At 41.3% G+C, this 17333-nt stretch overlaps 2 protein-coding genes across 2 annotated transcripts; one reads left to right on the plus strand and one right to left on the minus strand.

The window, feature by feature from the left end:
* The first annotated feature begins 1481 nt into the window (after positions 1 to 1481).
* On the plus strand, positions 1482 to 6917 carry LOC143281617 (uncharacterized). The gene is made up of 4 exons (XM_076586866.1): positions 1482 to 2103; positions 4137 to 4275; positions 4673 to 4941; positions 5572 to 6917. Exons 2-4 carry the CDS (start codon positions 4164 to 4166, stop codon positions 5986 to 5988), a joined length of 798 nt encoding a protein of 265 aa, XP_076442981.1. The 5' UTR covers positions 1482 to 2103; positions 4137 to 4163; the 3' UTR covers positions 5989 to 6917.
* Positions 6918 to 12165: 5248 nt separating this feature from the next.
* Positions 12166 to 17321, minus strand: LOC143280988 (SRA stem-loop-interacting RNA-binding protein, mitochondrial-like). The gene is made up of 4 exons (XM_076585837.1): positions 17178 to 17321; positions 15749 to 15807; positions 13272 to 13379; positions 12166 to 12453 (listed from the first exon to the last, which is right to left on the minus strand). The coding sequence occupies exons 1-4, from the start codon at positions 17236 to 17238 to the stop codon at positions 12382 to 12384; spliced, it is 300 nt and encodes a 99-aa protein (XP_076441952.1). The 5' UTR covers positions 17239 to 17321; the 3' UTR covers positions 12166 to 12381.
* Between the last annotated feature and the right edge of the window lie 12 nt (positions 17322 to 17333).

The raw sequence follows: 17333 nt of genomic DNA on the forward strand, positions 1-17333 counted from the left end.
TAAACAAAACCAAACTAAGTGCACAACGGAATGCGCCTGTTGAAAGCACTGCTTTACGATAGTGCGTATTTTCTGTTTGTACTGCACAGTTCAAACTGCTGTTCTCACACACTGGGACAAACAGTTCTGAATGACTGTCCGTAAATGGGTTTATTTTTTGAGTGAGTAATTGATTGATCGAGCTACTGAGCAAAGATTGTCACACGTATTAGCCATCATGCAGGCACTGGCGACTAGAAGTTCGAGATTTAATCAGTAGGTTATATATATATATATATATATATATATATATATATATATATATATATATATATATATATATATATATATATATATATATATATATATATATATATATATATATATATATATATATATATCAGCTGTTTAAAATTCAAACACATATGCTAACTGTGCCAGCGCCTTTTCAGTTCAGTTCAGTATCTGAAGGAGGCGTTACTACGTTCGGAAAAATCTATATACTCTACACCACATCTGCTTAGCAGATGAATGACCAACAGCGTAACCCAACGCGATTTGTAATGCCTAGAGGGAAAATGAATGAATGAATAGATAAATGAATGAATAAATAAGTAAATAAATAAATAAATAAATAAAATGAAACAATGAATGTATGAATAAATAAGCAAATAATAAATGTTTCAGCTCTATTATTACATCGTATAGACAACAACAGAGGCAGCTTGTTGCTGCCTTGACACTGACACAGGCGGAAAGAGGCGGCTACACAATGGATTTGACAGACCGTAACAAACTGGACACTCAGTGGACTTCTTTAATTGGACCTCGGCCCATTTCCTGACTGCCAGAGCTATATCTTTATTGGTTTGTGTATCCAGTCACTGTTTCTTCTCGATGTTTGTTAAGGAAAGGAGAGAGACCAGTAAGTATAAGCGTCTTCCACTATCACTCTCTCTGTCTTTCTCTCTCTCTCTCTCTCTCTCTCTCTCTCTCTCTCTCTCTGTGTGTGTGTGTGTGTGTGTGTGTGTGTGTGTGTGTGTGTGTGTGTGTGTGTGTGTTTCAGATCAGACGATGGATCGATCAAGTTCCCGGCGACGCAGCACGTGAACTTGACTGAGGAACGTACCGCAACGCGATAGTTGTCAGTGGCAAAAACCCGCTGAAAATTCACTTTGATACGGACACACACACACACACACACACACACACACACAAGAAAAAAAAAGACAAAAAAAAGACGCCGTTGCGTGCCTTATCCTACCCGCCACACCAGCACACACATATTATTGTCCACGGGTTATACTGACTGTGGTATGAACTTGAACGGCTTAAACGGGCCAAGACTGATTTATCGGCCCGAGGCTCAAAAGGCCACGACTGAAGCATCTCATTAATCCCTTGATTGGTTCCGGACAAGGGAACAAGCCCCTTAATCCTAACTGAACAAAAGAACGGAACAAGGCCCCGTTAGTTGGACTAAAGTGAGGCGAACTGAGAGAGAGAGAGAGAGAGAGAACTGAAAGACCGTTGGTCTATATCGGAACCCTGCCGTGAAAACAGTTGCTGAAGGAATCTCCTGATTTCCCCCTCAACCCGGATCCTTCGCGATAGGCCGAGACAACAACAGACAATAACGCCGTCATTGTTCAAGCAAAAACGCACATTGCCCCAGCAGCGGCACAGGAGGGCGTGAGCGAGAGAGAGAGAGAACCGAGACAACACACCTTGTCTGACACTTCAGCACACCTCATAACACTCGGTTGATCACTGTGATAGCAGAGCGTTTATCTGCACTGTCACTACTGTTTCAACTTTCTTCTGCACCGGTTGCCGGCTGACGTGTTGTGGGAAATGTGATAGGACTGTGAAACCCCCTGCCGAGAGAAAGTGTTTTTTCTTGTACAGACCCGACTGGTGTTGTTTCATGACGGGAACAACTCATCGTGTGACTGTTATTAGCCTATGATATACGCATCCGTTAACCGGACGGTCAATTCTAAGTCCTACGTATTAGCCTATATCATTGAAGGCAGGGTCGTGGTTTCCACTACAAGGAATGTCATGGGCAGTCAGAGTGTGTGAATCAAGACAAGAGAGTTTACTTCACTTTTGAGAAACAAGGTAAGTCTTTCTGTATAACTATAATTATAGTCCCTGTCTCTCTGTGTTTACTGACGTACTTGTGATGCTCATATATCGGATGACATTCTCGCTTACTTAACATTTTCTTTAAAAAAGGGGAATATATATATATATATATATATATATATATATATATATATATATATATATTTGTAAATACTATTTACAAATATATATATATTTTTTCCCTTTTTAAAAGAAAATGTTAAGTAAGTGAGAATTTTACAAATATATATATATTTTTCCCTTTTTTAGAGAAAATGTTAAGTAAGTGAGAATGCCATCCGATATATGAGCATCATACGTACGTCAGTAAACAGTGTCATAAAGAAAGATGCTTTGTAGGAAACAACTATGATATTATCAAGTTTCACAATCAAAAGCAATGAGCGGGTTTGAAAAGAACACGACCGATACACAATCAGAATTATTTAAGCACGAACAGGGTGGGTTTTTTTTGGTTTTTTTAAAATCACACCAATTAAAAGCGTGATATTTCCAATAACAGTAGACCGATAAACATTGAGTCATAACTGCTTGAGGGGGTACTTTGCTTTAAAAAGTCTTTTTTTTTGGAAAGACTGCTTATCAACCACAACTACAAGTAGGCCTGTCATTTGATTATTTTTTAAATTAAATTAAATTAATTAATTTATTTTCATTTATTTATTTATTTATTCTCAAGGCCTGACTAAGCGCTTTGGGTTACGCTGCTGGTCAAGCATCTGCTTCGCAGATGTGGTGCAGCGTATATGGATTTGTCCGAACGCAATGACGCCTCGATCCTTGAGCTACTGATACTGATACTGTCATAATGGAGTGCGAGTAGTTTTCATGTCAAAAGTATACCTATTAACACCGATGCATTATACTAAAGTACTCAGGATCTCGTCAGTATGGATAAATAACTGATCAATCATTATGGCTAGGGTTTTGCCGTTTTTCTCTTAGACCATAGACCATCTCTCACCCCCACTACCCCTTCCCCCCTCCTATCTCTTCCTTTGAGTTGAGACACAGTTTGCAAACTCCGCTGAACCAGCTCTTGAACATACGTTATCGATACCCCGCTGAGCATGAATCGTGCAACAACTCTGGTCAGCTGTACAACAGCAACGTTTTACGCATTAGCGACAACACTTAGTGGCTTTGCCCAGGACGGGTGTCATCTTTCAAAGACAATCTGCTACCCCGTTTGAAGTGCACTGTACACCCTGTTGTAGATAATGTCTGCTTTTCGAGCCTCCACCAGACTGCAGCAGGTGTGGTTGTTGACAAATGTGATAATAACAGGCCCCGATGGTCTAAATCGTGGCTCTTAAAACACGATTCGCGTGATCCATGGTAGTTTCGACGGGTTCTTATTATTTTTTCCAGAACTGTGTTGTTGAGGGCATAGACGTAACAATGATTAGATAACAAGGAACAGTAACAACTGCTTGCTGGTACAGATTTCCTGCAACCGCACTTGCAGATTTGCATTATTAAAACAACGACAACAACAACACGCTTACAGATCGTCTGAAATCTAACTTTTCTTGATAATTATCTTTTAGATATTGTATGAACTTGTACAATTTTCTCTTACTACCTGAATACTTTGTTTTCATATGTGTGTGTGTTTGTGTGTGTGTGTGTGTGTGTGTGTGTGTGTGTGTGTGTGTGCGTGCGTGTCTGCGTGTGTGTGTGTGTGTGTGTGTGTGTGTACGAATGTTTTTATTGAGGCACTTGGCTCATACAAATGAAAGTTGAGGGGTTATTACGATCGCTGACAATCGGTTCCAGATAAGTAAACTGTTGTTTTGGCAACAGAAAAAACATATATATATATATATGGCCTTTATTGCGAAAACAGGAATCTAACACATAAGTCTGTGTGTGTGTGTGTGTGTGTGTGTGTGTGTGTTCGTGCGTGCGTGCGTGTGTGTGTGTGTGTGTGTGTGTGTGTGTGTGTGTGTGTGTTCGTGCATGTGTGTGTGTGTGTGTGTGTGTGTGTGTGTGTGTGTGACCAGGTGAGAGCATTGACCGATCCCTCCAGGATGGCCAACATAGGAGGGTTGCCCAACCTCAACAACAGACGACTGTCCATCCTACAGAAACAGCTCAACTCCAACAGAAAGAGCATCACCATCGTCAATGACAAGCTCAAAGGTAGTTTGTCTGCAACTTTGATTTTAGGCAGAGGGTGGTTGGAGGAGAGTGTGTGTGTGGGGTGGTCGGGTGCGGGGGGATTGGGGGATGGGGGCGGGGGGTAGGGGGGGGTAACTCGAGGGTAAGGGGTGGTGCAGAGAGGAAGAGGGGAGGGAGTGTGTGTGTGTGTGTGTGTGTGTGTGTGTGTGTGTGTGTGTGTGTGTGTGTGTGTGTGTGAGAATCATGAGTAATCACTTATCTATGTTTTTATTTTTATGATGCTTCATTCGTCACCTCATTATGTGTGTACGTGAATTCTGTCTCGTTTTGAGTAACCATTCTCGGTTGCCTTGAAAAACACCGACAAATGATAATAATAATAATAATGATAATCATCATCATCATCATCTCCCACCAGAATCTCTGGAACGCCTGGAGAAGTCTGTGGACAAGCGGAAGCAGAGCGACAGCTTCAGGTCCTGGCAGAAGACGGTGCCCATGAAGCATTCGCTGGTGGAGAAGAACGCGCTCAAGAAGTGTCTCCACAAGCGGCGCCAGTCCTCCACCCTGGACCCCGAGCTGACCCCAAGGAACGGCGTGTACGACGGGGCCAGTCTGGACTCCTTCAAGCCCGAGGTGGATCAGCTCATCCAGGAAAAGGCTCCCAGCCAGAGACGTCTGAGGAAGGTGAGGTGGTTGTATGAGGACTGGCGTACTGCACTGGGAAGTCATTTACAGCTCGGTGTTTTGTGAAGGACTTCCAGACTAGGAGGCAAGATTGCACTGGCTCTTAGTGCTGCAGCCTTGGGGGCTACTTGGCCTTAGGGGACCATCGAATCCCCACTGTCCTTAAGCCCTCTTGGCCGAGAGAGTGGGGATATAATTTGGTCAAGATAGTCTCTGCTATAATCAAATTCTATCCCAGATAGTCGTACAGAAGTTTCCTCTTCTGCTGTTTTGGTGGTTGTAGTCGGACACGACTGACTATCATACTATAATGACTATCTTTAGAATTTTTTTTAAAAGTATCATTTTTACTGTTGCTTCATGGTAATTATTTTCAATATCAATGATTGTGTTACTTTTCAAGGAAAACCAGAATGGCCAGGTAAATACATATGTAACTGAAGGCCAGCAGATCCCAAAAGATCTGAAATCTTGGAGAAACATAATCCACTCCTTCAGTAACTTGGGATTTTCGACTAATTCTCTCCACACTTTATCTCCAAACGTTCTCCTCAGTAAATAATTATTTTCAACTTCTTCTTTCATAACAAAAAATAAAAGAAAAAAAATCAACTCTCCGTCTTTCACCAGGTGGAGAAGCTGAAAGCCAAGGGCTACCAGGACGGCAAGCTGGTGGACTACCACGACACACTCAGCAAGCTGCAGAACGTCCTCAGCAGGCCCAATGCCCAGGCGCCCCGCGCCCCCTTCGGCCTGACGCCCCGCAAGACCCTCCTCCGCCAAGAGCCCCACCTCCACGACCACCACCTCGAGGACCTCCGCTCCCCGACCCCCAGTGACGTAGCCTCAGAGAGTGATGATGTGGTCAGCGACCTGCCCACGGCACGCTCTCCGAGCGGTGGCGGCGTGCACACTCTGCAGCTGCCCCCAATCCATGCCGTGCGTCGTCAGAGTCACTACGAACGATCCCTGCCCAGCTGCCGCAAGGAGATGTCCACCGAGCTGCCGCACATGCCCCGAAGGGTCAGCTCCTTTGGACCCTACTAGTGCGCGCGCATCAAGTCTTTGGACCCTACTAGTACTTGTGCATCAAGTCTTTGGACCCTACTAGTACTTGTGCATCAAGTCTTTGGACCCTACTAGTACTTGTGCACCAAGTCTTTGGACCCTACTGGTACTTGTGCATCAAGTCTTTGGACCCTACTAGTACTTGTGCATCAAGTCTTTGGACCCTACTAGTACTTGTGCATCAAGTCTTTGGACCCTACTAGTGTGTGCGCACCGAGTCTTTGGACCCTACTAGTGTGTACGCACCTACTAGTGGGTGTGCATCAAGTCTTTGGACCTTACTAGTCCGAGTGCATCATGTCTTTGGACCCTACTAGAGCGTGGGCATCAAGTCTTTGGACCCTTCTTGTGCGTGTGCACAAAGTCTTTGAACTCTGCTAGTACCTGTACATCAAGTCTTTGGACTCTGCTAGTCCGAACGCACCAAGTCTTTGGACCCTACCAATGCATGCACCGTTCATTTTGACCTAGTGCGTGTGTGCTGCTCCTTTGGACCTAGCTATTGCACATGAACCGTTCCTTTGGGACCTAACCACGCGTGCACCGCTCATTTGGACTTGCGCATGAACCGTTCATTTGGACCCCGCTTCTGCACAATGTGTGCACTGCTCATTTACACCACACTGGTGCATGTGAACCGCTCATCGGGACTGAACCAGTGCGATATGAACCCCAAATGTGCGAATGAACCCCTTATTCAGGCTTCATAAACGCACGAAGAACAGTAAAAGATGATCATGCATGACCGAGGTTGGGGTTTGACCCTGACATCTACCTTGGACATATGGCCGACGGGGTAACCATACATTCGTCTTTAATGTTGACCCAAAGTCCAGGTGATTATAACCGACTGGGATCAACCACATCAGGAAAGGAGGAACCTGTGGGGAAAAAAAACAAACAAAACAGAACAAAACAAAACAAAGCAAAACAAAAGCGAACAGATACATAAAGGCTAAAAACGACACAAAGAGAGCGAATGGGATATGATTATGCACAGTCTGTTACAAGGTTAACTCTCTCCATACGAACGGCGAAAGAGACGACGTTAACAGCTTTCACCCCAATTACCATCATCAAAATATTGCAAGTGGAAGGCTCTTATACTGAAGAGTGAATGTTGACAAAGAATACCACAATTCTGACGACGGAAGCTAAAGGTTGGGTCATTCAGACACCCACTGGACATCCGAGGGGTCTGTGTAGAGGAGAAGAGAGGACTGGCCGTACTGAGTGAGTTAACCCCTCCACAGACTACACAGACAAACGACAGTGGATGACTGCACAGTTGACAGTGCCGAGTCCTAATCACACAAGATCGGCCAGAACAAAGAAAACACCACTGGAGAGGTGTGTTAACTGACAGAACGAAGGCTTCAAGGAAATGTTGACTTTGGAATATGCGTAATCTGTGTATATCCAGCGCGGCAGGGATGGTTGTACCTGTGTGTGTGTGTGTGTGTGTGTGTGTGTGTGTGTGTGTGTGTGTGAACATGCGTAATCTGTGTATATCCAGCGCGGCAGGGATGGTTGTACCTGTGTGTGTGTGTGTGTGTGTGTGTGTGTGTGTGAACATGCGTAATCTGTGTATATCCAGCGCGGCAGGGATGGTTGTACCTCTGTGTGTGTGTGTGTGTGTGTGTGTGTGTGTGTTCTTCAGTTTAACGTCTATTCACTATAAGTGTTTTTAGACGGAAAGGAGTAAAGAAGTGGATAAAGGAAAGGGAATGCATGTGAATATTAGTGTAAAAAAAAAAGTGTTCATGTTATGTATCATCAGAGGAAAAGTATATTATAAGAAAAAGTCTAAAGAGATTGTGGTGTGTATTGAATGAGGTGTCATGGGAAGGAGAATGTGTGTGTGTGTGTGTGTGTGTGTGTGTGTGTGTGTGTGTGTGTGTGTGCGCGAGTGCGTGCGTGCGTGCGTGCGCGCACGCGCCAGTTATGTATGATCTACAATGTCCACTGAATATTATGTATATTTTGTGTGTATATTATTATGCATGACTCAATTGCAATAAGTCTGTATATATAAGGAAACATCAAACGAATATCACTGGTCACAAAGGAAACCGGATAATGTCTGATTCGCACAATATTGTTTGTAGAACCCATTTCACTAACACTGTCAGATTCTTATAATGACAATGTAGAAAGACTAAAAAAAAACCACAAAAAAAACACACACACACACAAAAACAAACTTAACGGGCAATGAGCAGGATCAAGAGCACGATACCACTATACGAATATTTTGTTTTCTGTTATTTGACCAATGCTTATAGAATATGATTAGAGGAATGCCTCTTTTTGTCTTTATGGTGCTCATTAAGCGTACCTTTTTTCTTCCCAAAACGATGTGATTTTACAACCCATTTTAAGTTATCCGGTTTCGGAGTTTATCTTGTTACTTTTTGTTACTAACGTTTATCCGGTTTTTCTTCTCAATAAGGAGGTCATAACATGGAAGAATTCGAACGGCAACACACACACACACACACACACACACACACACACACACACACTGTGAAACGCACGCAAGTACACATTCACACACGAAAACAAAGAAACCACAATTCACTTCAAACGTATCTCCTTTCGTTATTACACACACACACACACACACACACACACACACACACACACACACACATATATATATATATATCAACAGTGACATCTGAAAAATCCAAGACTCAGTGATATTTCTGCATTTTAACAGAAGAATATTTTCCTGGTCCTAATAACAGACGCTGCATGCTACGACTGGAACTGATGCAATAATCATGGCCTCTGCGTTTTAAGAACAATGCAATACAATATCAATTATCTTGTTCAAAAGGGGTCAGTCACTGTTGAGCTCTTTTACGTCAGCGTCTTTATCTGAATCTATGGGTATTTACTTTGTCACATACTTCAGATAAGACAGGAGCTGGGCTTCTTGTATCATGCTGACATACGGGTTGTCGCAGTTTACATCGGTCTGAATTGAACTGAAGAGACATCATAAAACACCTTCTTTTGTGCACATGTCTCTAATCTATTTGTGAACACTGGTGTGCCAACAGTTAATGTAATCGCTTTCCTCTGCATGTAGGGCTAGGTATACACTAAAAAAAGGAAACTTGCCCTTAAGTCAATTTTTAAAAACCCGATATGTAGGCTACATGAAAATTGCGTATGTTTGGTTTAAAATATTTTGTTCGATTGTATATCAAATGCATTTTGTTTTGGTCATAGTATGTATTTATTTGTCATTTTCATTGAAGGATGGCGAAAAGGAGGAGTAGAGAGAGAGGCATGGAGGGGAGAGGGTATATATAGAGAGCTAGAGTGGTGTATCTCAAATCAAAACATGCTCTTCAATATCAAGCCGACCACAAAGACTCCAGGCAATATATCTCATTTTGTGTAGCTGCTGCATTTACCGCACACAAATCCCCCTTTTACGAACACGCGCGCCTCTGTGTGTGTGTGTGTGTGCGTGTTCCTACGCCGTGTGCGTGTGTGTTTACCCGTGCCTTGAGCATGAGCATAAAGAAAATGGGACGGAGAGAGAGAAATAATTGTGATAATTGCATCTGTGACTGTGATATCCTGATGATGAATGATGTGCAGTAAAGAGGTTGTAACAATGCGCTGTCTTGATCCTGTTGTCTTGTACCGATCGGAGAGGAGATCGTTGAGGTTGGTCCTGTGGGATTTTTTTTTAATTCCAAAAAGTCTCCATGGGGCCACAAGGAAAAACAAAATGGGCACAAGGCAGACAGTACATGGCGACAATGTATGTGGCAATGTTACACAGTACATGACGGACTTGTAATTAAGTGAATGAAATAATGCTGTGTTTTGAGTATTAGAGTATTTAGAGTGGGGGGGTTCTTCATGCCAGCAACAAAGGTATAGTAACCTGTGATGACGTTTACTCTTCAGGAGAAAAAACAACAACAAACAACAACAACAAAAAAACACCACCACAGAGTAAAATCAGAGCATTCATTGGAATGAATAGATAAAAAAACCCAACCAAACAAACAAAAACAAACAAACAAAAAACAAAAACGGACTTTCAATCAAAAGGAATCCCCAGTCAAGATAAACATACCTATTGCCTGGTCATCAATTTTACTGTGGAAAAAAAAATCTGCTTACAGTCCCCATTTCATATCTGTTGGGGATAGGAGGCAGCGAGTGGATATTTTTCTTCTTCAGTTTTTCTTTGTCTTCTTTAACAGTACGATAAGAACAGAAGAAGAAAAAAAATATGCTGCTAATCTTTTTAATTTTACTTGTAAAAACAAAACAAAACAAAAAAAAACAAAAAACAAAAAAACCAAAAAAAACCCAAAAACCCAACCAAATCGGTTTCGGGTAGAAATCATCTCCGCACAGGAAATGAGAAGCAGTTTCCGGTTAGAGAAAACAAAAAAGCAAAAACGAAACGAAGTTAAATGCATTTCCAAAAGTAAGAGATTTGAAGCATATTCACGTGCGCACAGTCGGTGCGTACTTACGTGATAGCCCGACTGTTTCTGTTGTTCGGTGCGTGCGCGTGGGTTCGTACGCGATTGACCCTGCTCTCCTGTTTGCGTGGGTGCATGTGTTTTTGCCAGCTAGTGATCGTGAAAGGATATGCTAGGCAAACACAGCTGCGGCTGTCTTTTTTCACAGCATTTGTTTTTCAAAACCAAAATGGAAAGAAAAAAATACAAGTGCAACAGAAGAAGAAAGCAAACGTCAAAAGTCCTCAGTGATGACCCCTTTACGATTATCCAACAAGGACTTGCCCCACAACCATCCCCCCACTCGCCCCCTTTTCCATTCCAGACATTCTTTTCATCCAGGGATCGGCCAGCAGGACTGATCCTTAAAACACTACTCTTCTGACCTCTTGTTTTCTTGCCACGAAAACAAGAGAGAGAGAGAGAGAGAGAGAGTGTGTGTGTTGTGCGTGTGTTTTAGTGTGGTGAGAGAGAATGAGAGAGAGAGAGGGCATTGAACCTTATAATGTCATAAGCTGTAGACCTCTACACTAGTGACATGGTTGGGAGGGGGTGGGGGTGGGGGTGGGGCAGGGGGGGTGCAAATCAGAACAAAAATGGTACAAAACAAACATAGTGAAAAAGGAAAGAAAAACATATTTGGAGTCACATAAACTTAAAAGAGATGAGACACTTTAGCACTTATTTGTCATCAGCTTTTAAGTCCATGTGACATGGGGATGTGCTTTTTTTCCCCTCCAGTCGTTCAACTGTAAGGTTTGGAGAGAGAGAGAGTACATGCATGAGTGTGTCTGATAATTCCACCAGACAATTCGTGATCTCAATTTTCAGTCTGTGGCAAAGCAGCTCACGCCTTATTTTTCACGCTATGTAATTATTGCTCATGGATCATTGTGACCACAGATTATCTTGTCACAGGCTCTCCACAGAACTCTCAGGAACAAAGGAGAGCATGCAGCAGATGAACTGCTTTGTCATGAGGCCTTGTCTTCAAGTTGACTTGAATGGTACTATGAAATCCAGGTAACAAAAAAAGTGTATGGATCCGATTGATTCTGTGTGTGCATGTGCATAAGCACGCACACGTGTGTGTGTGTGTGTGTGTGTGTGTGTATGTGTATGTGTGTGCATTCATCAGCCAAGCACCTGTATGCACTATACACTTGAGTTGGCAACAACAAAAAATCCAAATTAACTGGTTGAAATCAAGCACTCTGGCAGTGCTTGTGTTTTGTTGCATGTTCCCAAAAAGCAATGTGCAGATGCCTGCAACTGAACAAATGTGTAACTTTGTGTGTATTGTGTCTTTGTACATCAATGAACAAGTGCACAAGTATATGACTGGATTATGTAGAAGCATACTTGTGCATCCATGTAAGCATGCATATATTGTATTCAAGGATGAACACCTGTCATCTTTGTGTGATCTGCATTGCAATATAATTTCTAAGCACAAATTCTGTATCAATATCCATCAGACCCATGGAGTTCTGGGTACTTTAAACTACCATCAAAGAGGTTTCTTACCCCACATCCATCAGTATTCATTTTTGGTGTGTTTTTTAAAATATTTATTATTATGTGGTAAAAAACAACAACAACAAAAAAAACAACAACGTTCACCAAGAAAAAAACAAACACTCTCAACAAAGAATTCACATGATCTTTCTGCCTCTCTCTCAGCAGACATTTATTCTCACGGTTCAAAAATCTATATTATACATGTACACTTGTTCTTGGCCACTGGGAAACACTTCGTATCCCCAGCAGTTCATTCTCTGTCAGTGACTGCTGGCCTTCTGGGGTGTGTTCAACACTCTAAAAGCAGCAGACAACTGTCCACAACACAAGCACCCCTACACCATCTGTGTCATACAGGAGTTCCCTGCTTGCTGGCTGATGAAGCTGCTAGCCTTCCACTGGAGCTGGAAGCAATCGTTAACTGCAAACAGATCACGGTGACAGCATTAATGTCTTTCTCAGCATAGATACTGCAATGTGTGTGAGTGTCTGCGTGTGTGCTTGTCAAGTGCATGAACACACAGATACAGATGCAGCAGTTGGGACTATAATAAGCCTCACAGCTTTTCCACGTCCCTTCTTGAAATATGTATTTTGGTGTTTGCATTTGCATGCTAATTTGCTTATCAATAAATTGTCAAAATCATATTTCTGAGCTAAGATTTTTGAAGTGGGTTATAGTGTTAGCTGATTTTGTTACTTTTAATAGTGCATTCCATCCTTTAACAGCTCTGATGCTGAAGGATGATTTGCGAACATTTGTCCTACATAATTGTGTATAAAAATTTGTATTTGAACTTCTGGTTATATCAGATTTGTTAGGTGAGAAAAAAGTGTTCGGGTCAATGTCATCAACGAGCCTCATTCATTTCAGTACAATACTTCTTACCAAGCTTGTACTGTATACAGGTTTACTGCAGAGAATGCAATAGGAAATGACACCTGGTTTGCCTTTTTTTCATGTCCTGCCTTTATTCTGAGGCCTTTTGTGTCTGTCTTTATCACAAGCTGTGTGAGAGCTGTATGCTGGCTGAGTTCAACATCATAGCTGATGATAGTTTGCAAACCCCATCACTGCAATTAAAAAATGTTCAGTCTGAGGCACAGTCCCTCTCTCCATACATCTCTTGAGAATTTATTTTTTGACATAACAAAAAAGTGTACAAGACCATTCACTTTAAAAAAATTGTTACTGAAAGCACATCATCTGCTGTTTGAAAGAATATCATCTACTCTCACCTTGCTGTTTTCTAAAACATGGTGATCCTGAGATATGGCACTGGTGTAGCCCTCCTTTTTGGCAAACTCCACAAAACCATACCCTTTGGATAAACCTGATTTCGTGTTCTGAAAACGTACACAATCATGCATTTTTTGATTCAATCAAGAATAAATTTAGGAACATCACCACTAAAGAAGAACAGAAGAATAAAAACAATAACATCATCAAGACAGAACAGGAAGGATGCAAAAACACAGAAACTCCTACTCCTGTCCCCATTCTCCTTTGTCTGGTAACTTCATGCCATAGTCTTCAGTGTTGGCTGGTACATGGGCACTGTCATGACAAACATGCCGTGCTGCTGGTAGTCCCCACTCTTACGGAAAGGGAGCATATGACTCAGTCAGTACATTAGTGCATGACAAAATAAACGTTGTTAGAGGGGTAGGGGAGGCTTAGTTGGTGGTGTCCTGCTTATGTGGAATCAAAACTGACACCACTCAACCCCACTGCAATGAGACAGCAGCAATGCATGATCTGCTCTTGTGTGTAACCTCATGGCAGTGCAACACAGATGGTTCCCAGTGGACTGCTGGTTGCTGGGACCGTGGAAGGATAAACCTTTGTGTAATTCATGACTAATTGTGCACAAAGTCAAAAGGGAATTAAGCAGTATGAAGATAACGCTAGAGACAGCACAGCTATATTGACATACAAGCCAAGAACACGCACACATATACATGCACAAAAGACACCTATCCAGAAATATTAAGTAACTGTTTATCAACTTGCAAAATTTACAGTGTCTACTGACAGCTTGTTTTACAAGGTGACAGATGCTTCAGTATCGAACTTTATGCATTTGGACAGAGACAAAGCTCTTGTCGTAAAATGTTCACTGGTAACATAGACAATGTAACAGCTGTGTGTGTGTGTGTGTGTGTGTGTGTGTGTGCACTTGATGTGTGTATGTGCAAGTGTGATTTTGTAAGCATATCTAATTTCCAAATTTCTCCAGTTGGAGATAATAAAGTTATTCTTAACTTATCTTATTTTACTTTTCTGCACATATGCACATATATGTGTGCAGTCTATGCATAACTCTGCTTCAAAACTGTAATTGTAAAACTTGTGTACAACATAGCAGTAATGCATCAAGCCATTCCTACAGCAGCTTGCTTACCAAACTGTTCGAAAATGCTGATGATATGAATCTCAGCTATTCTCCCACAGCTACGTTAATTTTCATGTCATAACATCTCATGACAATGTGAAACTAAAATCCCTAAATAATACTACCATACTACTATTCAAATATTGTTAGCAGTGCCTGTTCACTTCTTTTCTTAATCTTTTTCAACTGTCGGTATGCCACACTGATGTCAGTTCATATTATTCATCATTACTTCCTCCTTCAGTTTCTGACTGGTTAACTAATGAACACTGCAAAATGAATGTCAGCAAGAGGCATACTGAAAACGTTATATTGATGGAATTAATGATCAAAGTCACAATGAAAAAGAACAGGTGGACATAAGAGGGTGGTTACTTTATTTAAAAACAAAAACACCACCACCATTTATTTCTCCAGTACAAAAATTAAACAAGGTTATTTGCTGAAAAACTAAACAGTCAAAACATTATGTATCAGTTCTGGTTAATGGATCTTGCAATTCTGTTTGACACATGTGGAGTGGAGTGATGGCCTAAACTGGCTAGAGGTAACGCGTCTGTCTAGGAAGCAAGAGAATCTGAGTGCACTGGTTCGAATCATGGCTCAGCCGCCGATATTTTCTCCCCCTCCACCAGACGTTGAGTGGTGGTCTGGACGCTAGTCATTCGGATGAGACGATAAACCGAGGTCCTGTGTGCAACATGCACTTAGCGTGTGTAACAGAACCTGCGGCAACATAAGGGTTGTTCCTGACAATTCTGACATACATACAAAGTCTACACTTGCACAAATACACATGACCACACACCACACAAACAACATGTTAATTCCAATGAATACAAGTGCACCAGCCTCTCTCTTGACAGTCCACATGTTCCAAATAAAAATGGTTTCCCCAGCTAGCTACTGGCAATTTCATACACTATGAAAGTATGATACAATAACAATTTAATGTTGCTTGTGAATATCAGCCATGCAAGTACAAAATATGTCACAAATCATGTGAACACAAAAATGTTGTATTGTAATCTTAGTAACGAACAAGAGTGTGCATGAAAAAATAAATGCAAGAATCATTGGCAGTTTCATATAACTCACTATCTATTGTGAGACTTCTAATTTTTTTTATACACTTCCTTATTTTCCATTCATTCTTTGGCTGATCACTCTCTCACAGTAAAAAAAATTCTTAATTCGATTGCTATGTAATAATTGATTGATCAACACACTGTGTTCTACGATTAATCATACAGAGACTTTCATTACAGGCTATATAATATACAACTAATCTAAAATGAGAAATGCATAAAGATCACTCACAAACACAACTGTGGCACTCCGCAGGTTTCCAAACTTGCTGAAGTAGGCCGACAATTCTTCTGAAAAATAAAAATAAAGTGTTTTAACACATCATGATTATAAACGCACGTTGATCACGTTGATAAAAAAAAAAACCATTGTTCAAAAAGTCATCAGTATGAGATTATGTCACATGTGTACCCTTTTTAGTAACACGGGAAAGGCAACACAACAAGGAAGCAAATTCCATGCCAACACCCAGAACTTGGTCAGGTAGATCTATGACAAATCATCGTTTCGTGTTTTGTAGACAACCACGAACAGATGTTGAACTGACACCGTGCCTCTGACTGGATACAAAATTTTACATATGAAATGTTATAAAAAATTATGCAGTGCACAATGTGGATACTGCTTTTGCAATGCAGCTCCATGAGTTTGACAGCTTCATTTAACGTGTGACTGAAATGGACTTTGGTGACACTTCTAGTATCTACAGTAATACTAATGACACTGACAGCCACCACTTGACAGCTGTTGACAAAAGTTGTGGTTAAAAATACTGAACTGTGTGCAAATGATTGTATCTGAGTATAGATGTCCACATTTGTGAACAACCCCATTTCTTTAAATTCAATTTTCTGCAAATGATTGTATCAGAGTATACATGTCAACATTTGTGAACAACCCCATTTCTTTAAATTCAATTTTAAGCAGATGCAGTGTACTGTGTAGTAGTGTTATGTGGAAATGTCTGCATGCTTTGAGTTTGACTGAACTGAAATTCAAATGTGGTTTACTTTGGAGGTCAGATTCTTCAGTCCCTGTCTTTGAAATGGATGCTACTTTGTGATGCTGAGGCCAGCTCCTTTTATCATCTCTGTCATTTCATGAGTTTATCTTTCTGAGTTTCTCCCTTTCAATTTGTGGCCCATCTGTAGAAAAAACCCATTCAGGACAACATCAAAGTAACACGACTTCTTGTCTTGCTGTCAATATTTTAAAGTCGATTTTGTGTTGCAGAAAATTTAGTCTTTCAGAGTTACTAGTCAGTCGCTGAGTCAGTGTGCTCTGAACATGGTCTAATAAAAAGTCTGTCACCAGTGTGCTCAGAGCATCTACATTCTACTGCAAATCATCATTCATTGATTGTCATGACAATGATTTCATAGTCAACCGAATTTTATTTCAACAGAAGCGTTTCGTTTCTAGACTCTAACTAAATTGTTACCCCCAGTCTCATTCATCCTGCTTATGAGTTTATGTCTTCCTAAATGAAGTGAGAATTTCTCAGAGAACTTTCACAGAATCATGAGAATGACCTACAACGTTGGTCAGGCATTACGAAGGTTAACTTTTAAACTTCCACAAAAAGAAATCGCTACATTCTCCCGAAAATAAAATATATGCTACGAATACACAGAGTGTAAATTCATAAACAAGCACAAACTTCGTGAGACAGTCCAAGGCAAATTTCCCACAAACAGTTTGAAGGCTCTTGTGCCCGACATCGTGCTTCTTCAGTTGTGTGCCGGATGTTGCATGCACGTTACCTCCCCTTCGCTGAATGCGGAAAACAAAACTAGGCCTGTCTGACCAGGAACAT

This window comes from Babylonia areolata, chromosome 4 (assembly GCF_041734735.1).
Source record: "Babylonia areolata isolate BAREFJ2019XMU chromosome 4, ASM4173473v1, whole genome shotgun sequence".
NCBI lineage: Eukaryota > Metazoa > Mollusca > Gastropoda > Neogastropoda > Buccinidae > Babylonia > Babylonia areolata.

Excerpts from the sequence above, each read along its gene's own strand:
- LOC143280988 (XM_076585837.1), bottom strand. The coding sequence starts at position 17,238 with ATGTCGGGCACAAGAGCCTTCAAACTGTTTGTGGGAAATTTGCCTTGG. Across the intron at positions 13,380-15,748 it reads GGAGTGCCACAGTTGTGTTT|AACACGAAATCAGGTTTATC; the intron begins GTGAGTGATCTT and ends GTACGTTTTCAG. Across the intron at positions 12,454-13,271 it reads ATGTTTTAGAAAACAGCAAG|TTAACGATTGCTTCCAGCTC; the intron begins GTGAGAGTAGAT and ends ATCTGTTTGCAG.
- LOC143281617 (XM_076586866.1), top strand. The coding sequence starts at position 4,164 with ATGGCCAACATAGGAGGGTTGCCCAACCTCAACAACAGACGACTGTCC. Across the intron at positions 4,276-4,672 it reads CGTCAATGACAAGCTCAAAG|AATCTCTGGAACGCCTGGAG; the intron begins GTAGTTTGTCTG and ends ATCTCCCACCAG. Across the intron at positions 4,942-5,571 it reads GCCAGAGACGTCTGAGGAAG|GTGGAGAAGCTGAAAGCCAA; the intron begins GTGAGGTGGTTG and ends GTCTTTCACCAG.